We start from the raw sequence: 26,901 nt of genomic DNA, 5'->3' as shown, positions 1-26,901 counted from the left end.
TTTGGTGAGACGTAAAATCTTGTACTACGGGTACATGTAGCCTTAGTGTAAATTCGCACACCTCGACAACGTTGATCGATTTCGATTATCGTCGATATCGACACTAACGTCAAAGTTATAGTTAATCCGTTGCAGCTTCATCATTGTCGTGTACGAGTTTGTGGGCTCTTCTCAGACCTGGGTGCGTTTGAAACCCTCCTAGCTTTAGTTTTAAGTTTACATGATTAATTATCAGTATTACATCTTACAAATTCAACACAGTGTATTTAGCGTTTAAACTACCGTGAGTGATTTCCATTATAAATACTATCGACACACGTGAGTAAAGCCGGGACAGATAGTATTTACAGTGTATTTAATTTGAATAAATGATTTGACTTTCACTTCGACTCACTTCGAAATAAAGTTTGGTGGTCATCACGATAAAGCGTTTCTACCTAAAGCCGCTTTTTTTTTAAATTTGGGTAGCTAAGTCCTGTACGTCTCTTTATAATACCAGCCAACCACTTGCGTCTTTATCGACCTGGCCTCTGGAGTTCTTTTGCCTATAAAATAATTCTTCCTTCCTATACTAATCTTGGAAATGAAAATTGGGCTCCTCTCTGTAAGAGTCCAGTCGGATTCGCACTGATGAAAATTTCTAAAAGCTTTTTATTAATCAACTAGAAATAGTTTTCAGGAATTTCAAGAACCCCACCGAGGAAACTTCAAGTAAAGTCTCAAGTTTATAGATTCAGTAAATATCGGCGGTACTTATATACATGTACGGCTTTAAAACGAGACTTTAGGACCATTTTATTCCGTCGCTACAATATTTCGAAAATTGAAAACTATAAACGTTATCGAGCTGTGGAAACTCGTGCTAAAGGGTACTTTTACTCTCGTTACGTGAGTCAGCGAGAATTGCTTAAACTGAAAATAAAAAGCCCTTTAAGCTAAGCTTTCAAGCCATTTGAAGTAATGTTAAAAATTATTAGTGTATTTAAAGTTAACCTTTAACTATTAATACTTATGTATAATTTTAGAGGCATATTAATCTCTGATTTTTTTATCTCTGGCTTTATTTACCACGAACGTCTGAAATCGATAAGCTTTTTAAGGTATCGTACCCGAAGGGTGCCAACAATACAATAGTATAGTAGCCTGTGTCACTCTCCAGGTCTTTAACTATACCCATGCAATAAATAACTTCGATTCGTTGTTTCATTGCGACGTGATTGAGGGAAAAATCAATTAACCAAAAAATATAAACTTTCGCATTTATAATATGGGTAACGATCATCTGTATACGATAGTTAATTTGAATGATTGGTTGCAAGGACTCCGTGGCGCAACGGTAGCGCGTCTGACTCCAGATCAGAAGGTTGCGTGTTCAAATCACGTCGGGGTCAAAGTAGCGTTATTTTGAATTTGTTTTTTTAAAATAAAGATTTCATAAAAATTCAAGTTTATTTTTGGGTTTAAATATATCCTAGTAGTCATGTTTTAACTGCGATATCCTAGTGGTTAGGACCTCCGCCTTCTAATCGGAGGTCGGGGGTCCGATCCCGGGCACGCACCTCTAACTTTTCGGAGTTATGTGCGTTTTAATTAATTAAATATCATTTGTTTTAACGGTGAAGGAAAACATCGTGAGGAAACCTGCATGCCTGAGAGTTCTCCATAATGTTCTCAAAGGTGTGTGAAGTCTACCAATCCGCACATGGCCAGCGTGGTAGACTATGGCCAAAAACCCTTCTCACTCTGAGAGGAGACCCGCGCTCTGTAGTGAGCCAGTGATGGGTTGATCATGATGATGATGATGATGAGTCATGTTTAACCTTGTGGTAAAGATGTCGGGGGTTCAGATGTGCGGGATGAAAAACATTCAGTGCAAACCGCACAGTCGGGGGTTTTGTCGAATACATAACCCTCCTTTTGGGCTTCGTCGTGATCAGGTAAAAGGGGCTATTCGTGTTCCATAAGTAAGTAGAACACAGAGAATTTAACCTCAAGACTAGTCTTACAAGGTTATTGTAGCAAATATACAAGGTTTTGCATGAAAACAAAATCGTAAAATGTTGGCGGGGGACAGGGACAGGGGAGTATGCTGCGTTGTGATTGGTGGACTCAAAGGTCACGTAATCAAGACAATGTGCGGAAGTGGGCTGACTTTGCTAAGTCACTGTCTAAGCTTGGCGGTTGGGGGTGTGCGTCTAGTGGTAGGTGGTGGTCTGTGAAGGAGAACAACGAACTATAGTGAGCATATTGCGGAGTATCGGACAATGCTACTTTGTGAGATGAGCGCCCACTGCCGGCGAGTAGGATACCTAGCCAGCGATGTATGCAGTACTGTGTGCCTAGTTCCAAACTAAACATATAGTACGCGACAGGTTGAACTGGCAATCACCGACCCCAAAAAATATTATTATGGAACTATATTAACTCTTGTATACATAATATATTCGGTAATAAATTAAATTATTTTTAAATTTTTAGTGTTTGTGTATCGAAGTCGGTTTTTATTTTTTTTTGTAAAAATTTTTTATTTCACAATTTTTAGTGGCCCCATGGAATTATGCTATAACTGGTTAAAAATCTACTGTTTACTAAGCTATTACACTGATCGCGAGCAATTTACTCTTATCCGTTGAGGAGTTCCAGTATCTTCGAAGATGTTCATCAGATCTTCACCAAATTTAAATGGGACCAACTTTGAAGTACACCCTTTCAAACAAAAAAAGAATTTTCAAAATCGGTCCAGGCGTCTTCGAGTAATCGGGGAACATACATAAAAAATAAAAATAAAAAAATAAAAAATAAAAAAGATTCCGACGAATTGAGAACCTCCTCCTTTTTTTGAAGTCGGTTAAAAATAGTGAATGAGCGGTGGAAGCCTTGTGGATAACACTTTAGACCTTCTATTCGGGGGTTCTGAGTTCAATGCTACTTTGTATACCGGAAAATCATAGAGTTCCTACGGGATTTTAAAAAACCTAATTTCACGCGGACGAAGTCGCGGGCATCAGCTAGTGTAGTATATATTCACAATTCGATGCAATGTAATGTAAGGTAAAGTGGCTGGCTTCAGTCGTCACGTTTGAACCGATCCAACGATGATGCTGGGAAACGAAATAAGTTGCTCATTGGTACGTGACGAGTCGCAGACCGCAGTGTGGTTTACAATAAATTGGTACGTACCACAAAATATTGAGCCAAAAAAGGAACGACCGAGTTTCTTGCCGCCTCTTATCAATAGAATCATAACATAATGTTCTGGATCAGTGATTTCATTTTCGTCACTGTCTTTTTGTACCATATCGCCTAGGATCTGTCGCTGTTTGTACCATATCTGCTAGGATCTGTCGCTGTTTGTACTTTTTAGCCACCAAAAAGATAGATCTGTGAACTGTATCTATCATCTTTTTTTCAGCCAATCGCAATAATTTTGTAAAATAAAGAAAATTGCTTATGATGGAAGAACAAAGGTTCCTACTTTCATATAAATAGCTTATTTTATAATCCGCTTATTACATAAAGCACAGAATACTTGGCTGCCTAAACTTCAAGTTGTACACTTGTAAGCCGTCCGTTACACTCGTCCTACATCAGTAATTAGATTACGACCTGACAAGCAAAAAGCGAACATGTCTCATATCTTTGCCATAAGCACCGAGTTCTCTATGGAGATATATTGCATAGCTTACAAACTGTTAATTAGTATAAGAAATATCATATCCGAATATGTAAAGGTAAGGTGTAGTTTTCATATTCATACCACTTTCAATTCCAGTTATTGCTTTATTTATTTAGTTTGAGGTAAGTACCTTAGTTTACTTAATAAGCAGTTCAGATATATAAAGGAATAATATTTATACATATATTTTGTATCAGTTGGTAACAGGAACACTTTGGTTAATAACTATAGACACAAAAATTAGCACTTTAATGCTTAATATTTCGCGAACGGATCCCTGAATCGAAACATGGTTTTCACTAACCCGCAATATTTTTGAAACACCTCATCTCCACACCATGAGACGAGAAAAAAACTTACGAGTCCACTTTAGGTATAGGGTAGGTACCATAAATTACACCCAGTCACCCAAGCTGTTTTCGAGTAGGTATAACTACTAATCGTCTCTGAGATTAGCTGTGGATAGACAAACGGACAGACAGAGGGACATGACGAAACTAGGTATACGAGTTCCTTGTTTACTACGAAACATTAAAAGAAGTTTTTAAATTCTATTTACAAAAGTAAAATATAGACTCCAAGTTGTTTATGTTTTTGTCTATCTACGGTCGCCTGCCTTCACTCGACACTCGACACTATCTGATCTTAACATGCTAAGATGACAAGGTTTTTCTCGGACACAAGAAAATTATAGAGATGTTATTTACGCAGGAATATCATGATTCCACACAGCATAGCTCATTCACAGTCTACAGACGTTGTACGTACGGAGACATGGAGATATGATAAACTTGTAGTGTCGCCATTTACAGACACACGCTTCTCGGCAGGTGCTAACAAGATGCTCGCAGGAGGTCCCGCACCGAACAGCCTACCTATAACTTAAGGGCTTGAGAGATTTAAACAGGCTTAGTGGTATTCCAACAAATAGGATCAGTAAAACCATATTATCAACTAGTGAACTACACAAATTTTAAACCCCTATTTCACCCTCTTAGGGGTTGAATTTTCAAAAATCCTTTCTTAGCGGATGCCTACATCATAATAGCTATCTACATGCCTTTCAGCCCGATCCGTCCAGTAGTTTGAGCCGTGCGTTAATAGATCAGGCAGTCACCTTTTCCATTTAGATATTAGCACGATTATTATTTTCATCGTATTAACAAAGCTGTGTTATGTGCAGACGGTACTTCCTCATTGAGAGCTTTTATGTGAGTAGGACGACTATAGTAACACGTGAACAAGTCGTATACCAACACTTAGCAGACTTAGCACTCATAAAAGCTGTTTTGCTGCTACATTGAACATGATATTATTTGATGTGTATTTGATGTACACAAATAAATTAGCAGACATTCGCGACTGAAGTTCTTCTACAAGTGACAGTAATGCAGTAAAGTAACTCAAGAGATGTTGGAAAGGTAAATATTTTCGAAAAAGAGGGGCTCTAAATGTAGTACCTAATGTCTAAGCACATTATGCATATTTTAGCGTTTAAACTACCGTGAGTGATTTTCATTATAAATAATATCTGTCCCGGCTTTACTCACGTGTTTAGTCGTGAGTACAGCCGGGACAGATTATTTATAATGATTAATTAATTATATGTAAATTCTACAGGTTTAATCAATAATTGGTCCACACCATTATTGATTAAACCTGTAGAATGGGGCCACCCCCATTGGCGAACATTCGGCAAATTCGCAATCATTCGCAAAACATTTGCCAAATCTTAGAGTGCCGGATCTTAGAGTGTAAAATATTCGCCGAATACTGAATGTGGTAGCTCCACTGGCAACTGGCAATTGGCAACTGGTTAGAAGATTTGCCGTTTGGCGAACTTTCGCCAAACTCACCCAAACTCGAAACATTCGCGCAGTGGGGCCACTCCAGCAGCTCCCCAAGAATTTCCCAAGATCAAACTGTTAGTTCCATGAGTAATATCTACTAAAAGGACGTGATTTGCGATACGTGTCTACATTCCTAATACGTATGGTACATTTTTAATCTCGCGTCCTACCTCCTTAATCTACAGTCTAGTCTTCCTTTACTAGTCGTTTATACAGACGATGATTACAGCAAAATGTTAATCTTCAGACGAGCAAGTAGCGAGCACCTTCCACGCCACGTATGATCGGTAATGAGCAAAAAACTGACGTGTGAGTCTTCACTTCGCCCGACTAGTTGTGGGACCAGTTGTGAGACCAGTTGGTCGCTATTGCCGTCATATTTGACGTGGCGGCGTAATTGATTTGCTCTTATTAAATGAAAATTGCCGCGAATGATTTAGGGCCTGGTTAAGTAATGGGATTTTTATGCGCTTGTAAATTTGATGAACGTTTGTCTTACATCAATTTGAGGCGTGGAACATTGTTTGGTGTCATAAAAACATGTACTTTGTAATGTTTCACCGACAGGTTTCAGCATTTTTTGGAGTAATTTAGTCATAATTCTTTGTAGATAACGTCATTAAAAGATTTTGAAGTTGTTGAAATGGCGACCTTTGCACCGAAAAGTGCATCGTTGGCAGAACTCTGTACTAGTTGGTATGTGGATTGAGGTGAGAGCAAACGAGTCGCAGGGAGCTGCTGGGCGCTGGCTAGGCGTTGTGTTCAGGAGGCGGCGCGAGACCTTGGCACGTGGAAGTCTTCACAAGAGACCTACGTCCAGCAGTGGATATCTATCGGTTGATTATGACGACGATGACGAAACATTTTACATCTTCCCAACTTCTTTACAAAAAAATTCACTGTTCCTTTTTTTTTTTTTTTTTTTTTTTTTTTATTTATTTATAACAAGCGTAGGTACACCAAATATTTACATTATTATTTTCTCGCCAAACTGGTGAGCCAGTTTGTTGGCGAGCTGGCGCTCCTTAAAAATAACTATAATCTACGTATTAAATTGTACTTATATATGTAAACTTATATTCTAACTTATAAACTTATACTCAGATTAAGGATTGATCGCTGCAGCGAAATGAACGCTTTAGAGATCAATCCTCAATCTGAGGTAACAAACAAAATAAACTAAAATAAAAAACAAATAATGATAATAAATTGATAATAAATTAAACAGTAAGGGGGTCCCTAAGGAAGTGTTCCTTTAACTTTTTCTTAAGCACCCCCTCACTGACCTTATTCTCTTCCCTTAACCACTCTATGCCGTTGTAAATTTTAGGTACCAAATATTCACTTAACCTTTCACCGTAGTAGTTACAGACTTTGGGTAACATGAATCTTGTCTTCCTATTACTTCTAGCGTTATCCCTAAGCTTCGTGGGGTTTTTAAATTTTTTTGAAAAAAATTCCTGAAATTGTCTATTCAATCTTTGAGTCTAGCAAGAATTTTTAAGCAATCTTTAGAAAGTGACCAACTCACTGGTGAATCCGAAGGATGCACTGCTTGGCTACAGATGATTTGACTTTACTTTCTCTATTATACTATTCTATATTTCTAATAGGTCTTTTGACTTTATTGCTCAAGTATTAGAGGCGCCGGGATAGCCTAACCCCTAGGTTTAACTGGTAATGTGTGTGCGGCACAGCTTTAAAAATAAACGTTTTTCTTTCTTTCTTATTTGTAGGTAAAAGATTAGGTAATGCAGTTATTGTTTTGTTTTAAAAGTATATCTCTTTGCCAAATCAGTCCCCCAATTGTGTAAGAATAAGCATTTCATGGCTATCGCAATCGTCAAGAATTCTGCCCTTTGACTGGCTGTGAAAAAATGTCAGAAAGAAAACAGCGAATGTCGCAAAGAAAACAGCGAATCAACCAATCAAATGGCAGAATTTCTTGACGATTGCGATAGCCATGAAATGGTTATTCTTACACAATTGGGGGGCAGTTCAGGTAAGAACGTTAAGCGCGAGCCTTGCATTTACCCAACTGTATGAAATAGACAGGACATCAATAATTTCCCTTATCCTCATACGTACCGATGGCAGTAAAAACATGCTTCAAGCAATTACAATAAAATGCTATCTCAATATGAAATCGCCTCCCGCCGCTTGTGCGCTTTTTGCACGTTTTGCCCCTTATTACTGCCTGATTCGCTTCCAGGAATCGAACCGGTTATGGTCCGGTTTCAAAAACCATACGGTACCTACCTGTGTGATTAAGGGCTTTTATTTTTATTTGACCAGAGTATATAGTGATTAAGGCCCTTAATATACATTGAATCAACGCTTATACATGGCTTACACAATATATAATTAAGATTAATAAGAGGCCGGGTATTAGAATTTTGCTTGAGATACAAGATTTTTTAGTTAAAAACGGAAAGTGAAGATTTTCAATTCGAAGTTTGGAATTACGCCTATTTTCGGCAAAAGAAAATATTTTTTTACACAAACTAAAGGCATTTGGAATGATTACGAAGTAAAGTGTGACATGAAGTTGTTATTTTTCTATTTTTTTTGTTTCTTATATATAGTTTATTTACAAACGAATTTGCCTCAAAATTTGCCCTAAAATAGTGATTTATCAAGAGCCATAACTTTTGAAACGAATACATTCTTACTATATTAATTGTTTTAGGGCATAGATAATGGAGAGATAAATCTACATATGGCTTAGTTATAGATCTAGAACAACGAACAATAGAATAATAGGCGTAATACATTTGTATGGAGAAGCGCGTAAGAAGAGCCACCTTAAACGTACAGGCGTAGGTACGTAATTCTGAAAATTTATTGACGCCAGCTTCATTGGTTATCACCGCAGCAAGAGACATCCAAGATGAATTATATAGAAATGGTTATAATTTCTTATTTACTATACTCTTGATGATTACATGTCTACCCATGTGATAATCAAGAGAGCAACGATCTATATGTACTTACTATAATGGTATACATTAATATGCCCACGTGTTAATAAGCTGCGTTTACAACTAGAGATTACTCTCCATAAAACTATACAAGTATACAACAACTATACAATAACTACACATCGGTTTATGGTGCGAGTGCAATCATTCGCATTTCCATAAAACAAGCCAACACTGTTCTACACTCTATGGAGATAGTAGACACCATAAAGGGTTAATGATTCGACCGACGAGATGAATTTTAGTCAAATTATATACTTCAGAAAATGATGTGAACCGGAATTGTCAGTTATTTTAAGAAACTTTCTAAATTTTTTTTAAAAATACATATCAAAAATTTCGGAACCGGCTGGATTCGAACACTCAAGAGATGAATTGGCAGCAAACTGTGGCTTAGCGGTCGGGCGCGATCCCAGGAGACGCAGGTTCGAATCCTGCCGGTTCCGCAATTTTTGATATGTATTTAAAAATTGTATATAAAGTTCCTTGAAGTGTAGGTAAAAACACTATCATAAAAAATTATAAATATTTTAAGGAAGTTTCCCTAGTACGCTCCCCGGCGCGCGGCGCTTTCCATGCAAACTTGCTTCTCATTTGAACCAATCAAACACAATGAAATTTTGTAAATACGTTCTAGAAAGTAATATCAGTGTCTATAGTTTATCAGATTTTCGTAAAAATATCTAGTTTTAATGTTATACAGGTTGTAATATTTGTATGTAAATCACAGAAATCGGAATAGCAATCATCGGAGAAAACCCTTGAACATTAAAAAAAAATTAAAATCTTTTACGACAGGATCTCATCATCATGATGATCAGATCAACTCATCATCGGCTAACTGCTGAGCACAGTTCTACTCTCAGAGTGAGAAGGGCTGACTAAGTGTCGATTGGCAGACTTCACACACTTTTGAGAACGTTATGGAGAATTCTCAGACATGCATCTGTAAACCCAAATAAGCAATTAATAATTTGATTGATCGATTGAAGCAGGCTTCCTCACGAGGATTTACTTAAAATCTCTTATGAAAGGATCTAGAGATTTTTTTTCTAAGGCTAAGTTTTCAAACTCCGATTTTGATAGTTAGTAGGTATAGTTTGATGGGTAGGTATATTTTCAAGCCTAAAAGGTAGCCAAGAGAAAATTCTGTAAAAATAGTATTTTTTATAGTTTTTATAACTAAGGTAGAGCCGAATTACTTTGGCTGAGTGAAACCATTGTTCACGAGTAAATGCATTTTGGAAGGTTTAAAAATATGCCAACATAATTTTTGTTTGCTGAAGTCTTGGGCTGAAGTTGTTAAAAATATGTCCAGAATTTTTGTTTGTTGTGAAATGTTGGAAAATATTATTTAAATGGAATTCGTTCTTGGTTCACGGAACTTGTGAAATATTTGAGTACGAACCGAGCTCGCAATTACGAAATTATATACAACGGACAAAACAAATTGGTGAATAAACAACGCGGAACATTTTAAAGTATGAATTGTTCCTACATTTTATTGTGATTTTTTTTGGTGGAGTTTCGAATGTGAGCTGCAAATATTTTTTTTTGATCTAGGTGATGCTCGCAAATTCGCCGTTAAAGTTTTTTTTGAAGCTTCTTAAAATCCTCTCTTAGTGTGCTTTTTCTAGAGTGTTTATGTAAAGTGCGTAGCCAGAAGCCTGGGAAGGACGTGACGTCCTGAGTGAAGCTGAATGAAGGGGTGACGGAGCAAGTCTTCTGGCATAGTCTAAAATACTTGACACCTTAAGGCACACCACTAAAAATAAGTCAGTTAGTTGTCAGCTAGACTGTCAGTAATCATTGAGTTAGATCTAGTCTATGTCGAGATTAACGATTTTCGTAGTCTAGCGGTAACGTAATGTGATAGGAATCGAAACAATTGACAAAAATCTGTGGAATCATTATTTCACGGTAGTATCCGTGAAATAATAGCGTATAAAAATTTCTCAAAGTAAAAATATCTGTTTTTACAACATCGTCGCGGCGAAACATGCACATGAGTAGATATCCATGCCTCCTTCGTCAATGGGTTTGATGCAAATACAATTTACAAACATAAAATAATTGACATACATTTTGTCTGTGACGACGGCTTATCCACTAAAACATCTCAATCTACTATGTTTTTGATTCTCCTAAGTCCAGGACACAGTCTGAAGTTTTTACTTTTTATCATAATTTCCTCCAGACATGGTCGTGCTCCAACAACATTGTATCTTAAACAACATGATTATAGAAAGCAGAGCATGGTATTTAACGTAAACGCCCAGTAAATACCGCTGCGAACACAAAGTTTCCTCTTATTTCCTAATTTAGGGAAGGAATGTGTTGAGAGCCTTTTGTTATAGCTCGCGGCATTTTAATTTGCCCAAATTGAACCCGCGATCCTAGGATCTGTGCGAGACAAAACATTTTGGCTCATTTTGATATCGAAAATCCTGTAAATTGAGCTTTAACTGACATACCTAAATGTCGCTCATCATCATGATCAACCCATCACCAGTCCACCCAGTCCACTAGGTACCTAGTGCTAAGAACAGGTCTCCTCTCAGAATAGGCTGATTAACTGACTAACTAACATAGGTTAATTATTAACGACTAAATCCAATATTTTATTAATTTGCACTTGGCCAGCGTAGTGGACTGTGACCTGAAACCCTTCTCACTTTGGAAGGAAACCAGTTCTCAATAGTGGGCCGGCAATGGCTTGAGATGATATCACTAGTTAAAAAGCCTAATAGGTAAATAGCCTAGCCTTTGGTCTCCGATTCAGCGGGTTCGGGATTCGATGCAAGATCTCTGACTTTTTCGAATTATCCATGTGCGTTTTATTTGCTCATTTTGAGAGAAGACCATAGTCAAGTGGACGGTGATGTGTTGAGAGGTAGTGATGATGATCATGATGAATGCTCTCCTATATATCGTGTGGAGTGAAATGACTGAGGAATCAATGTACGATGGTACCTACAAATACTGTCATCATTCCGCTACACTATGTAAAACAAAATTGACCTATAAATCGTCCTCTGCGCAGGTTCAACATTTGTTTTATGTGAGTAACACGTGAAGTTCCAAGGTGCTGGAATGGCAACCTCGCACCGGAAGACGCACTAGGTGAACGGACGATATCAGACGAGTCGCAAGGAGCCGCTGGATGGCGGCGGCGCAAGACCGTGGCGTGTGGAAGTCCCTACTAGAGACCTATGTCCAGCAGTGGACGTCTATCGGTTGATGATGATGATGAGTATAACACGTGTAAAGATTCCACGGCGGCCGTTTCCGCGATCATAACAGCTAATTACTAGTCGGCAATGAGGCGTTTACGAGTATCGGGTATTGTTCGCTCCCCGCTCCCATGGCGCGCAATTACATCGCCTGGGAACCGAACTCACATACCTTGTGTTCCCTACCTATACCTACCACACGTTACATGCCGCCTCGGAGGGCACCGACGTCGTGGAATTCAAAACAACTTTACAAAGTCTGTTGAAAGAATACGAAAGTTAGTTTGAATTTATCACCACTAGACATTATATATTCTGTGACTAGACTAGATGATGCCCGCGATTTCGTCCGAGACGATTTCAGGCTGAGATCTATAGAATGCACTTTAATGTGGTACAATGAATGAAAATATTTTCTTACATATTTTAATTTGCTAAGTTCAACAGTGTATATAAAATATATAAAATAGAATAATTTACGTCATCTAAATACATTGTTACAAGTTCAACTTATCTCATTGATTACAAAAGTTCTCTAATGTTTTGATGTACCTTTCTAGGTAACAATGAGGTAATACGTCTATAAATCGTGTATCCTTTAGTAGATTAGTTGTAAAATCACTGAAAGTTTAAAAATAAGGAAATAAGCATAGAACATAAATTTTGTTTCAACTAAGTAAAGTATGAAAAGTGTGAGTACCTAGCTACTAGAAAAATTTGATTCTGTGTATACCTACATATTTATATTTTTTTCAGTTAATAAAAGGCTTATTTATTTATTTATTTATTTTATTTTAAGTTCAACAGTTCTACTAATGGGAATGATCTATTCGATTACGAGTGCAGATCTTGGCGATGCCTTGCGGTACGATAGTAGAAGGGTGAAGGAGGAACCAGGTTGAAAAGTTCTTCGGCACACTCTCCGAAATATATACCTACCGATAGACAGGCAAACTTTGCGCTGATGTTCCAAACTTTAAAGTTTAGAATTGACCAGCGCTTCGTCACCAATGAAACTTCTAGCGCGACGGTCCACCGAAGCCAATGCATCAAGCTTGGCAGAGCCATCCCATAAATGGCTGCAGTACTCCATGCACGATCGAACTTGTGCTTGGTTCAGGGTAAGGAGCTGTTCCGGCGTGAAGTACCGTTTGACTTTGTTGAGGATGCCAAGTTACTAGCCAGCAGTTTTTGCTTTGGATTTGATGATGTCCAAAGTTGAGATGGGTTCCTTTAGAGTAGGGAACTCTAAAAAGTAAAGTATGTTATCTAGAGATGTCAGCGGTGATAACACGCATTGACAGCTCAGTACGAGGCGTGTGGGTGAGACGAGGCGCGGGCGAGGCGCGGGCGAGGCGCGGGCGAGGCGCGGTGGTGTATCGAGTTACACGGGCAGTTTGGAGCTATCCAGTTACCTACGAGGTGTTTTACTGTTTGTCAGTACTTAACCTAACTACTTTTATCTCTTTATTTGTTGAACAAACCCAACGACCGCAATGGCGCAGTGGTGAGTGGTAGGTCCCGGGTTTGATATTGTTTATTTGAAGTGAAGATTTCTCCAGGTGCGTTGGGCGATATTGGGATGAAAAACTTTAAGGTCGTTTCAGCGACATGCTAATTTTATTAGCTTTTAAAATTTGTTCCGTAAATGCATTGCTATCCTTCTCATAACGCTCTATGCGGAAAAAGATAGCACTAAACGACCTGTCAATTTAGTTTAGTTGTACTAAATACTATTCTGTAATTGTACTATGTACTATTCTGAGGTTCAGTTTAGAAAACTGAATTAGGCACATTGACTTTTGGAAAACTAAAATAAAATTGGAAACATGCTGAAGTACCCAATGATTCCGACCTTATTCAGGTTATCTACTGCATTGTTTTTTTTTTCGTGTTAATTTGGATGAAACATTTCAACATCATCATCATCATTATCATCAGCCTGTGGATGTCCACTGTTGGACATAGGCCTTCCCTAAAGAGCGCCAGCACACCCGGTCCTCAGCCTTCCTCATTCAGAAGCATTTATTCCTCAAATAAAATGTTTCTGCCATTAAAACCCTTGTCACGAAGCGCGAGTGGGCAATTAGATGTGAACCCTGAGATTATGCCGCTATGGACCGAGAGCGTACGCGCAGCTTGTATCCACTGAGTAAGGATATGACATTACACGCAGAGGGTCGACCATGTTCGACGAAGCCGTCTAGACTCTAGACATAGCAAGCCTACGTAGTTAGGGAGATATGTTGAGTCGTTACCACGAGATCAGAGGCGCCGGACTTCTGCGTCTCTCCCTATACTGTGACACAGTTGAAGTGTCGGAGCACAATATGAGCAGAGTGGCCGGGCCGGCGTGCGCGCGCGCAGATAGCGTCACGCCCTCTATAATATAAATGAAATGATGTTCTTAAAACAATCATTTTAGAATAGTGTGTTAAAGTGTTTTTAAATTTTAACTATTCGGAGTTTCTCCTTTACTTGAGCGTAAGACATTTCTACCTGCCAACGGGAGGTACCCTATAGGTTTTGATTCCCTTGACAGACGCGAAAGACAGACAGACAACGAAGTGATGCTACAAGGGATCTTTTTTCCTTTGAGATACGGAACCCTAAAAAAAGACTCCAAACATAGTCTAACATTTATGGTGTTATATAAACCCCCATAACTCATAAACAGCCATAAACCAGTTCATAACTCGGACATAACGTAACGACTCCGACACGTGCTGCCCGTGTCGACCATGGCCCCATGGCACCATGCCCCCCGCGCCATTCGCCATTCGCCATAGCGTTTATGGCGCTCTAACTAACATGTGCTGCCGTATCTAATACACTTACCCTGGGGTTGTGTCGCCTGCTAAAGCCAGGTTTAGACTAGCAACAACTTCTTGCAAGTTATTCCGCAAGTACTTGCAGAATTGTTTACACTACCAGCAATATTGTTCGTCATGTACATACATTACTTGCGGCAAGTCCAGCAAGTTACAAAACTTGCGGAAGTCAGCTTGACGTGATTGTTTACACGGTAGAAATAGCTTGCGGAAGTCAACTTCTGCAAGTTTTGTTGCTAATCTAAACCTCGCATTACATAATATTACCTGTGAACCTGAGACAGTTTATGATGTTAGTAAAACTATATTCGCAACTATGTAAATAATAATATTATTATATTCTTTAATGCAGCCTTTAAAAAGAATAATAATTTTATTAGTCAAATGAGCGTCAGAACTCAGTTAGTCGATTTCGTAAAACTTGCATCAATCATTATTACAATCTCAATTGTCGTGATTGGCTGAATTTGTGCGATTCTTGTTGCAACAAGGCATTGTAGCCAATAGTGAGCGAGCGTCAACCAATCAGAGGTGATTGCGATCGTGACATTGTAGCTGTCATTCTGCCGCAATCGAGCAGCTGCACACTTGTAATGAAAAACTGTTAATGATTTTAAGTAGGTACCACAGATAAGTCCTAATGATACCTGAGGCACTTAGGATTTCTTTGGTAGGTGCCTATACCTATCTCTGGAGGGAGTAAACCGCTTTTTTTCGACTAACGCTTGTCATATTCAGGAGACTGTCCTTACCCTGAATTAAATCCAAGGAGAGGTATCAGGTAACAAAGAAGTTTAAAAAACTGTGCTTTTCATCTTTACCTACTACTCTTATAGTTTATTTTTAAAATGGTTGTGACTTGTGACACACACCGACGGACAGACGGACGGATAGATGAACTAATGGACTGGACGAAACTAAAAAGGAAATTTTTTGAAAACCAGACAAATCTGCATTGTACAATACAACGCACATCACGCAGATGCACTGAGGCACCTTTGTATAGGCAACTTTTAAATGACCTGAAGATTAAGTTTATTTTCAGAAAAAGTGCAAGTAGGTATTCTGGGTAACTCAATTATTATACCCTACACTTTCTTCTTTCTCGTACTCGAGTCCCTAATGCTATGTAATATTTGTACGTCCGTCCGTCACCGTGGGAACCTCCGTCCCGCCCGTCCGATCTTATCACGACATTTACATATGATTTTCGTCATAAGCCTCACGCTCGACTTCCCAAACCAAAGCTCTTATTACAATGATAATAGAGGTCATAATGTTAAGACGTGGCAGGGAATTTGGTCACGATTAACCAGGGCTGTCTAACTTTTAATAAAACAATTGGTCTTTTTCCCAAACACGTATGACCTTACTATATTTTTTTTCTATGAATTATATTTCTTTCGCTTAATTTTTTTATTTCTTCATAAATATTTTGTTATTTACTCATTGAATAATATGTAGGTAAAATGGTGGTAGGTATGTAAGTAGGTACATACACCTATATGTTTGCTCTATGAAGATGAATCTCATAGAGCATGAAGATTAGACAAAACACAACCAAATGGCTCCAAAATTTATAACAATATAACCCCTCCTCGATTGCCATTTTGACCTGTAGTTTGTTTATGGCTTGCTGCGTTGTTTTTTATTTTTTTTAATTACGACTAATATCTTACTTTGTTGGTGTTAATTTTTTGCAGACAAATCATCAATATTCCTAACATCTATATTGTAAAGTTGTCGTAACGAACTCGTATACCTATTTACTCATTTCCGTCACCGCGTCGCGTCAGCATAGCGTCACGTATGGCACGTAAAGCATAACCGTCGCCGCGTCTTGTCACGTCATTCATTTGTCACGCTAGTTACGTACGTGCCTACATCCCACCTGCTTTTTATCGCCATTTTCATCATTTCATCATCAACCCAACCCATCACCGGCTCACTACAGAGCACGGGTCACAATAAGGGTTTTGGCCATAGTCCACCACGCTGGCCAAGCGCGGATTGGCAGACTTCACACACCTTTGAGAACATTATGGAGAACTTATCACTAAAATTTTTAGTGATAAGGTTTTTCTACATGTATATACTACATTATAGTTTTCTTTTGTATTTAAGTTACAGTTAAGTACAAAATATTACAATAAATACAAATGTGGAGAACTCTCATGTTGCAGGTTTCCTCACAATGTTTTCTTCACCTTTAAAACAAGTGATATTTTAATTACTTAAAAACGCACATAACTCCGAAAAATTAGAGATACGTGCCCGGGATCGAACCCCCGACCTGCGATTAGGAGGCGGACGTCCGTCCTAACCACTAGACTATCGCAGCTTGATAGAGCATCTGCCACCAATTTAATTAGCAGTCAAAATAACTAATTATCTCATAATAGTTCGATAAGTACAGTGTAATCTGGCGGTGATCTCGGCTAATGGATGCTGGGGGGAATGGAGATGTCTCGGGAGAGGATACGAACGAGGCTGTCAGTTGTTTACATTGGGCCACCGTTAATTGCTGCCACGATGTGTCCAGATAAAACCATAAACTAACATAAGACTAATTGCATAAAACAAATAAATAAATAGTAGTCGGACTCGCACACGTGGGGTTCCGTACCGTCTTACAAGATATAACACTATGTACTTTTACATTCTTTTTATTTCCATGGCGGCCATTTTGAAAATTTTATTATTTGTTTTTATAGCGGCAATAGAAATACACATTCTGTGAATATTTCTTATTTGTTTTTATAGCGGCGATAAAAACACAAATTCTGTGAAAATTTCAGCTCTCTATTTAGTACGGTTTACTAGATATAGCCCGCTGACAGACGGACGGACAGCGGAGGTGGAATCTTCCGTTGTCATACAACTCCATCATATAAACTTTCTTACCAGAAAGAACTTATATCCCACACTACAACAGGCCACTTTCATAGTGCCGGATAACTCCAAAAGCAACATTTTGTATTAATTTGAAATGACTTACAAGATAACTTGCAATTAGAAACCTCTTCCGCGATGTTATCACCAAATTAAATTTAATAATATAAGAAGGTATACCAGCTATTACACTGCCCCAATATTAGAAACGGAGATTATCGAGCATTCTTCAGATAACATCAGATTTATGTGTTGTGGGGCTATGGGGCCACTAATTGGTACGAACTTGTTCCTAGCATGCACCATTTTGTATCTTTCATTCCAAATACTCGCGCTGATTCTGTTGTTTTCCGCTAAACTAAATGTAGAGCATCTGCATCCTCTTCTTTTTAATATTGCTAAAAAAGGACAGAACATGAATTTTTTAGTGCACGCTACTTTCGCTCGCGACTGGCAGCTAAAGTCACGAGGTCTGACGGCTCTAAATTAAACTTAAAACTGTCAAACTATGTCTGTCCTTTTCATATTATATTAGTAAGAAGAGGATGCGAATGCTCTAAAAATTAGTTGTTCCAAGATGCTAAAATGGCCTCGCACTGAGAAGCGCAGCGACGGCAGGTGGCGTGTGGGAGGCCCCACAAGAGACCTAGCAGGGGACTAGACTAGATTTGCGATACCTAAGTATGTCGTAAAAACCGATGGGAATTAGGAAATCTCTAGTCGATAACGCCATTACATGTCCACAAACGTCGATATCTAATCAACCGTCAGCCGTCACCAACTGGCGGACCAGTTCACGGCGCCATTAGCAGTCGTTTACATAATTTACTATATTTTAACGACTCCCTTTCTTCATAGAGGCACTTAAGCGCAAACATTCAGGTCGCATCACCATTATATGGCGAATGGCTGAGCTTTAGCCAAATTTAAATACCTGTTTGATTTCCGATAGCGGGTTAAAAAATTTGGTTAAGAACGAAATGAGCTTTCCTGGCAGCGGTTCCGTATAGTAAAAATATCCGTTTGGTCTCTATTTATTTTTCTGCAGCAGTTTCAAGTAAATTGAAAACTTATGGCAAAGCTTTAAGTACTTCTCAGTAATCTATGATCAGAACCATGTAGAAACCTACTGTTTTGGATCGTGTTTTAACTCCTAGCCCTAAGGATTAACCCATCATCATCAATCGTCATCTTATCAGACCCAGATGTTGCCGTTGGGCGAATTTCGGTGTACTTTGTTGGATTCATGGCTGGTCCAAGTGTTTCTGAGATTTAACCTTATGGTGCTGTGTTATAATGTTAGGCTTCATTTATGACAAATTTCATTTCCCACATCCAGTCAGTTTCTGAGAAAATGTTTGAGAGAGATAATTTTCCGGGCGCAAGACTAGTTTTTTAAGGCGAGTCACCGAGGCGGGCAGCGCGGCTTTGAAGTAAACCGCTTGGCAACGTTCATTTTTGTGTTTGAAACGTTAAATTTCGATTTAATAAATTATAGAAGTCCTGTTGAAAACCAAAATTTAGCAGGTTCTCTGTAGTACTTAAAGACAAATATTTCCATATAAAAATTATTTGCCAAGTCAGAAATTTAAGTATTAAATAATTCGTTTTAGACTTTTATTTCAGCTTATTTCAAGATTTTATTTGATCGAGTGAAGTACTTCCTATTGTGTATCAAAGTAGCACATTCTTTAGACAATGTCTTTAGGTATATTGTATATTTTTAGCAAGGCCATTATTTAATAGTAAATACCTAAAACATTTGATCTAGCAAACCAGTTTTTTCCGCTTAGCCTCGGTGACTCGCCTTAAGGATGTATTACAAGGCAAGTAAAATTATGGCTTGTAAACGTCACGGTTCCGTACTTACATCTTCTGAGGTTCCAGTTTTTCCATTTGTGGTGCGGAACACTAACAGAGGCTTGACAAATAAAAATGTAGTAAAGTAGGTAGTAATTTCAATTAGCCGTTATCACCTGATGCTCGCGACATAGGATCGTAAATAAGCTTTTATGGTGGAATCTTAGACGCGCCTATTACACCAAACCCATCAAACTAACCACTTACCTTATAATATGCTTTATACGCTAATGCGTAGAAAGCATTAACTGCACGCTAAAATGGTAACAAGTGGTGATAGCCTAGTGGTTAAGATGTCTGCCTCCAAGTCGGGGGTCTGGGTTCGATCCCGAGCACGCAATTCTATCATTCATCATCAACCCATCGCCGGCTCACTACAGAGCACGGATCTCCTCTCAGAGTGAGAAGGGCTTTGACCATTGTCTACCACGCTGGCCACGTGCAGATTGGCAGACTTCACTCACACGCCTTTGAGAACATTATGGAGAACTCTCAGGCATGCAGTTTTCCTCACGATGTTTTCTTTCACCGTTAAAGCAGGTGATATTTTAATTACTTAAAACGCACATAACTCCGAAGAGGTGCGTGCCCGGGATCGAACCCGCGACCTCCGATTGGAAGACGGACGTCCTAACCAATAGGCTGCCACAGCTTTCTATTCAGCAGGCAATTATATCGCTGTGGCTTAAATTCGGTCGCGAGGACATTAATTTATTAACCGTCAACTAATTAGAAAAACGTTTTTCGGCGTTTGTAATACCTAAGATTTTCGGACATATTGTCTCCCGGCGTGAGAGCGTCTGGTCGTCCAGGGCAAGGTGGAGGGTACCCACTGGACCGACCCTACCAGGCCCGTGCACGAATCTACCAGGCTATCGACCAGCATGGAGAAGTGGCGAATGCTCGTGAGGCGTATAACATCTGCCCCCCAAAACGTCACTTCGTGATGACCACGACCACTCTGCCACGAGTGTTACGAAGAAGAAGAAGAATTAGAATAAATTATATACTGACACGCGATTGGTCATGACACATGTCACGTGTAGTAGGCGAGGAATGTAAGATGGACGCGCGATAGTAATCCAATCTGTCACGCTTCATATATACCTCACGGTCACGGCACGTCCGCTCTAGTGCCCACATTCATATCAGTGGGGTTAGTACTGTCCACTGTGAGTTAGTCACATTTGTCACCATTATCTAATACTTTGTAGAAACAAGGTGCTAGATAATGTCCGTAATATCCCGGCAAGCTGAGTTTGGGACCGATGCGATGTGTAGAATCTACACATGGTAGAGGGTCTGTTCGTGTGAGTTGGCCAACTCCTTTGATCTGGGTACGATTTATCGCCTGCATCCGAGCGATCACGCGCCAACACCCGCCAACATCGCTAAACATTTGTACGAAATATATTCTCTCCACACGTGGAAGGTTGGACGAATAGTTGGAAGATTGGACGACTGTGTGGAGCCGGTATAAGAGTGTACTCACCAACGTTTTGAACTGCCAAAAATTGAATTGAATTGAGCGTGGGTAGAATTGATTGAATTGAATTGAGCGGGGATAGAACTCACGTTCGGCCATACAATATCTTATCCAACCTTTGACATCAAAATTTTTGCCTATAAATCAAGGAATTTTAGATCTATTTTACTCTGACTGTGTTTCAACGCTCGAATTCGATCAACGTTGGTGAGATGTTAAATCTCACACTAACCCTACAGGAAGATTTTTATTTAGTTATTTTATTCATCCCGATTAAACTACACACATCGTTTTGAACTATTTCTTTCTTTTTGGTTGAAATAAAATCTTTAACATTATAGATAAGAAGGGATGGTTATGTGTGTATATGTGTATAACTGTATGTGTATATAATTCATTTATAATTTTATCTTCTCTTTGCCTTTATTTTCGGATGTTTTCGGATTTTAATTCAAAGACATAGGGATTTTGTAGTCATTTGTTTTTTTTTTTTAACTTTTTAAACATTGAAAAATCAAACTAAACTCAATTGTTAAAATATGGGTGTATTTTAAAATCATTATGCGGTTTTTGAACAGTTTTTGGGAAAAACTGGGTATTATTAAAGCTAAGAAATACTTAATTAAAAATCTGGTTTCAAAATAATGTCCGACAATGATTTTAAAAGCTACTTAGCATGGCTATTGGCTACGGAATCCTACCCGTATGCATGTTATAATCTAAAACTCACTTGACCAGTATGTTATTAAATACATATTATATAATCTTTCTGAAAACTTCAATAAAATATTGCTAAATAGTCTCTTACAATATTTTAATGAGGTGTTAGGTTTCAAGCAGGCAATAAACCCAGAAGCGCAGATGTGATGCGTGTCGGCTGTCGGCTGTCGGCTGTCGGCTGTCGGCTGTCGGCTGTCGGCTGTCGGGACCCAATCTCGCGTGGGAATCGCTCCAATTCCGATTGACACGAGACCCGAGGCGCATTGTCCATCTCATGTCACTAACTAGTTGGATGAATAGATTATCTATTTATTATTAGCTAGTGAATAGAATATTAGCATTGTGACATGCGGTTGGATGCTGTTGGACTGACAATGGAGAAACTTCCGGCACGTTGATTAGAGAAAGATATTCAAAATAGAAATTAAAATACTGTAAGAAAACACTTTTACTGTAAGAAAATATTTAACTGATCAAGTAACTTTTAAAATACGCAGGGTTCCGTAATCAGTCCAATTAGTTTAGATTTAGAGCAATAGCTAAGGTTATAATATATTATATAATATATATATAATATATAGCTAGCTAACGGTTAAGGCGCGGACTGAAATTCGAAAGGTCGGCAGTTCAAACCCCGCCCGTTGCACTATAATTATCGTACCTACTCCTAGCACAAGCTTTACGCTTAGTTGGAGGGGAAACGGGAATATTATTCATGATTATCATGGCTAATATTCTTTAAAAAATAAATGACAAAATTCGTTTAGCTGCTATTGATATGACTTTTGAGTAGGTATATACCTATTATACGTAGTTTGTAATCTAGGTAGTACTTAGGTTGATCATGATGATGATAATGATGAACATTACAATAATAATTGACCAGACAGATAAAAAGTAGTTAGACATGGAGAAAATACACGGGTTTCTTTTCTTGTCTGACTATGGAACACTAAAATATCTACACCAATATGCAGACATGTTTTTTCTCCCCTAATGTCCGGCATTCCAGGAATATTTGCATCCACTTGGCATGCGTCTCGCAGTTCAGGAGATATTAGGACAGAAACGGATGGACGTACACGAAGGCATGTCGGCGCCGCGACGCTCCGTCCGACCATAGACTGTAGAGCTGGTTTGATTAATGAAATGTTGATTATAAAAGGACGTTATTTATCTCTTTTATTATAAAAGTAACTGTTTGTAATTTTTTATTATTATTATTTTTTTTTTTTTTTTTTTTTTTTTTTTTTTTATTATTTATTTATTCACAACTTAAAACTATCCTTACAGGCTAACCTAATACGATAGCTAAGTAAACTTAAATAACCCTACTTTATTTAAAAACTTAACAACAACGTTGTGGCCCTTATGAACTCGCCCAGTGAGCAGCTGAACAGGTCGATGTGTTCAGCGACCGAGTTGAGCGTGCAAGTCGCTGCAGCAGGCAAGTGCGAGCGCGCGGTTGCGCCAGCAGTGGAGGCCTGCGTCTGCGTGACCCACTGTCGTTCGGCACGCAAAAGCGTAACTCCTTCAGGACAGCAGGGTTATGCACCTTCCCTCTTAGCACCTTAAATATGTACGCAGCCAGGGACACTTCTCTTCTTAATTCCAGTGTACTGTATCCCACCATGCCCATGACAAACAGAGTGGGATACAGCAACGGGTATCCCGGATACACTCCGTACAACTTTAGGTACATAAACCTTAAAAATTTATTTTGAATGCGTTCCAGCATCACTTTGTACTTAGCTTCACCCGGTGACCATATGGATGCGTTGCATTCCAGATGGCTTTTCACCAGGGCTTCATACAAAGCACGCAACGCCTTGATGTTAGTGAACGCATTCGCTTGTCTTAGGACAAAACCCAAATTCCGATACGCTCTCTTACATGTATCGGCTACATGTTTCCGGAAATTTAGGTCGGCGCTGAACTGAATCCCTAGGTCCCTAACCTCCGTGACCCGCCGCAGCGTCTGCCCCTCCAGCTGGTACTGATGGTGGCGCGGGGCGCGCGCGCGGCTGAACGTCATCACAGAACACTTGGAGACATTAAAATGAAGCTTGTTCTCCTGGCTCCACTTGCTAACTGCATCTATGTCTCTCTGTAGTCTATGATCGTGATCTGAGATCTCTCCTACTTCCATGACTAATTTCAGGTCGTCAGCAAACAACAGGCACGTCGACTCAGTTACCACCTCCGGTAAGTCGTTTACCATTAAGATAAATTGGAGGGGCCCTAAGTTGCTACCTTGACTGACGCCTGATCTCGTATAGTAGGGCTCCGACCGGTGTCCACCACAGTCGACGTACTGACGTCTGTCCCGCAGGTAGCTGGCGAAGAAAGCGAGCGTTTTGGGCGTGCAGCCCACGCGGGCGAGCTTCGCGAGTAGGACGTCGTTGTCGACCGTGTCGAACGCCTTTCTAAAATCAAAATAGGCTACGTCTACCTGCACTCCGGCATCCACCGCTGGTACCAATCGCGTCATAAGATGCAGCAAGTTGCCAGTCGTTCCCCGCCCGGGGCGAAATCCGTGCTGTGCGTCTGACAACTGAGCACTCACCTGTTCGTATAGACTGTTGTGTACCGCCGACTCGAACACCTTCGCCGGAGTGCACAGGACTGCTACGGGCCTGTAGTCGCTGGGCTCAGAACCTCCCCTGCCTTTCGGAACCGGTACTACTCGAGTGAGCTTCCAACGATCGGGAAACGTTGCGGTCGCGATACAGGTGTTGAATACATGCAGCAACGGTTCCACTAGCACCTTGCGGCAATCCTTAAAGATAAACGGCGGTATTCCATCCGGCCCAACCGAGCGTTTCGGCGGCAGTCGCTCGAGCGCTCGCACCACCGCGTCCGGCGATAAGTTGCCCAACTCCACGCGCGCCGCGCTCGCGCCGCCCGCCGCGTCCGCCGCCGCCACGCTCAGCTTGGCCGGCTCTGAATTGTACACAGAATGAAAGAACGAAGCGAATTCATCAGCGCACTCTCGGTCTGGTAAAATTCGCCCATTCTTCACTAGTTTATTTTGGTTTATATTACCTTTTTTAGACCTCATGTAGCTCCAAAACGCTTGCGGATCCTTTGCCAAGTGGCTCTGCACGCGATCTCGGTAGGTATCGTGCGCGATCGCCGTCTCCGACTTCACTCTCGCCCTGATCTGCGCGAACGCCGCATAGTCGCTTTGCGACTTACTTTTTTTATATTTTTTATGTAATATGTATTTTTTCTTTATATCTATTATCAGTTGGGAGCTGTACCAAACCGGGTATATATATCTGGTTTTTCTAGGGAGCTGTTTTTTTAAGGGTACACATGCATCAAAAATATTTGTGATTTTAGCGTAGAAAAGGTTCAACACAGTTTCAGGGTCACTAAGATTGTAAATTTCAGTCCAGTCTTCTATTGCTATTAAATTATATAATTGGTGGAAGTCGGCCTTGTTGAAGTTCCATCGTCTAAAATATGTCAGGTCGGTTAGATCGACTAGATCGGAGAGCGTATCGGAGGCGGGCGAGGCGGGCGAGATGCACGAGGCGGGCGAGGCGCACGAGGCCCCGAGGGGCACGGCCACGGCTAGCGGCGGGTGGTACCCGTCCACCGGCTCCAGCGCCTCGTCCGCCATGCGCACCGTCACGGTCCCTCGGCCGCTCAACACTAGGTCCAGCTGTCTATCGTTGCAGTTCGGTACCTCATTATACTGAGCGAGTTCACAGAAAGCCACAAAATACTCGTAATAGTTACAGACCTGAATATTGCTAGAAAATAAGTTGAAATCACCTAATATAATTACATTATTCTTATACCTAATACATATATCTTCTAATAACTTAAACATAATCGTATATTCATTTTCGTCGGCGTGAGGAGGAATATACACCACACAACAAGTGAAGAGAAATCTATTGTTCGTGTTATACACTGCAGCACACACTAGCTCGAACTTATATTTATTTACGTCAATGTGATCGGGCGTCGGTACGCGGCGCAGTTCGAACCGCGGTGTGGCCACTAAAAGCGCGCCGCCCTGCTTGCGTCCGTCCGCTCGATCACATCGCAATATGGGGTAGCCAGGTAAGGTTATTTCTGCGTCGTTCATTGACTCGTTGCATCCGGTTTCTGTTATTGCAAACAAATCAGCTCCAGATGCTTCGAGTAATGTTAAAAAATTTGATGTTTTTGTACGTAGACCTCTTACATTTTGATATAGTATATTTACATTATTTACATTATTACTAGACAGTCTAAGTTTGAGGTTTTCTGGCTGGGCCACGAAACCAAGTCCACTCACTGTACTCTGCATCTTTGGGCCAAATGTCAGGATCACTCAGTCTCTCAAAATCGCTTTCTGACACACATACTCTAAAAGATGAATAACTTCGCTCTATTTTTTGTACTATCTTGTCTACTTTGTTATAACTATCGGTTCCCAGTACTGCCTGAATATATTCCTTTAAATTGTCTTCTGTGGTTTCTTTATGTAGTCTCCATATGTGAAGATATTTTTTCCGCTCAACTGCTTTAATTGGAATAATAGATATATTTCCGCCTTTTTTAATCGGGTGCATCTTTTTACTTCTTACCTCACTCCAATCATCACTATCTTTTTCCTCCGGCTGAGACTGGTAGTCGTTCTGTCCGTGTGCACGCGGCTTACTCTCTGTTTTCCTGGCCACCGCCGCATAGCTCGTCGTCGGTTGAGCTCGGACCGCGTCCGCGGACGGCGTCCCGGACGGCTCCCGTGCTGCGCACACCGGCGCCGGCGCTGCGACCTGCACCGTGCCCGCCTGCTGCCTCTCCTCCCTCACCTTCTGTCCAGCCTGTGTCTCCGTTTTCCTACTATTGGACTGATTCTTTAATTTCTCTTTCAAGGACTGGATTTCAGCCTCGTAACGTGCACACCTTTCGTTAGCCTTCTGCAACTCTGCCTGTAGACGATCAGTTTCTTGCCGTGATGTACTCGAAACGGCCGCCTTGATTTCTTGGACCAACCTGGACTCCAAACTTTTCATCTTTCCTGCAACTGATTCATTTACCATATCCATCAGCAATGACACATCAAACTTTCCATCTATCATTTTCTCTGTTCTTGCTGAATCTTCCTTTTGCACTAGTAACTCACTGTGAGCTCCTTCAACTGTCTGGTTGTTGTTAAGTTTCGGAAGCTCCAGCTGAGCGGGCGCTGCTCGGGCGCCTCCGCCGCGGACCGGGGTATCGTCCGTTACTCTTACGCGCCGCGTGACATTCAGACAGTGATCACATTTGAATGTGCGCTTTATCTGCACGTTTTCCTCTCTAAAAATAATGGCCGGGATATTCTGGCATTTATAGTGGAAAGTGCCATTACATCCGATACACTTTAAAAGGTC

The 26,901-nt window shown here is 40.2% G+C and overlaps 2 protein-coding genes and 1 non-coding gene across 3 annotated transcripts in view; 2 read left to right on the top strand and 1 right to left on the bottom strand.

Moving 5' to 3' along the window:
* The window catches only part of LOC117991625 (protein prickle-like), a 363,781-nt gene that overhangs the window by 9,575 nt on the left and 327,305 nt on the right, over window positions 1–26,901 (top strand). The window lies entirely within an intron of this gene.
* Window positions 1,320–1,391, top strand: TRNAW-CCA (transfer RNA tryptophan (anticodon CCA)). The gene has a single exon. It is a non-coding gene; the product is annotated as a tRNA-Trp (tRNA).
* LOC138403736 (uncharacterized) lies at window positions 15,555–26,867 on the bottom strand. The gene is made up of 2 exons (XM_069505472.1): window positions 25,463–26,867; window positions 15,555–15,567 (listed from the first exon to the last, which is right to left on the bottom strand). The coding sequence occupies exon 1, from the start codon at window positions 26,608–26,610 to the stop codon at window positions 25,777–25,779; it is 834 nt and encodes a 277-aa protein (XP_069361573.1). The 5' UTR covers window positions 26,611–26,867; the 3' UTR covers window positions 15,555–15,567; window positions 25,463–25,776.

Source organism: Maniola hyperantus, chromosome 20 (genome assembly GCF_902806685.2).
Source record: "Maniola hyperantus chromosome 20, iAphHyp1.2, whole genome shotgun sequence".
Classification (NCBI taxonomy): Eukaryota; Metazoa; Arthropoda; class Insecta; order Lepidoptera; family Nymphalidae; genus Maniola; species Maniola hyperantus.
Note: the sequence above shows the minus strand (reverse complement) of the source record. Positions and strands in the feature narration are given on the sequence as shown.

Bases quoted from the DNA above. Each gene is read 5' to 3' on its own strand.
- LOC138403736 (XM_069505472.1), bottom strand. From the start codon at position 26,610: ATGATAGATGGAAAGTTTGATGTGTCATTGCTGATGGATATGGTAAAT.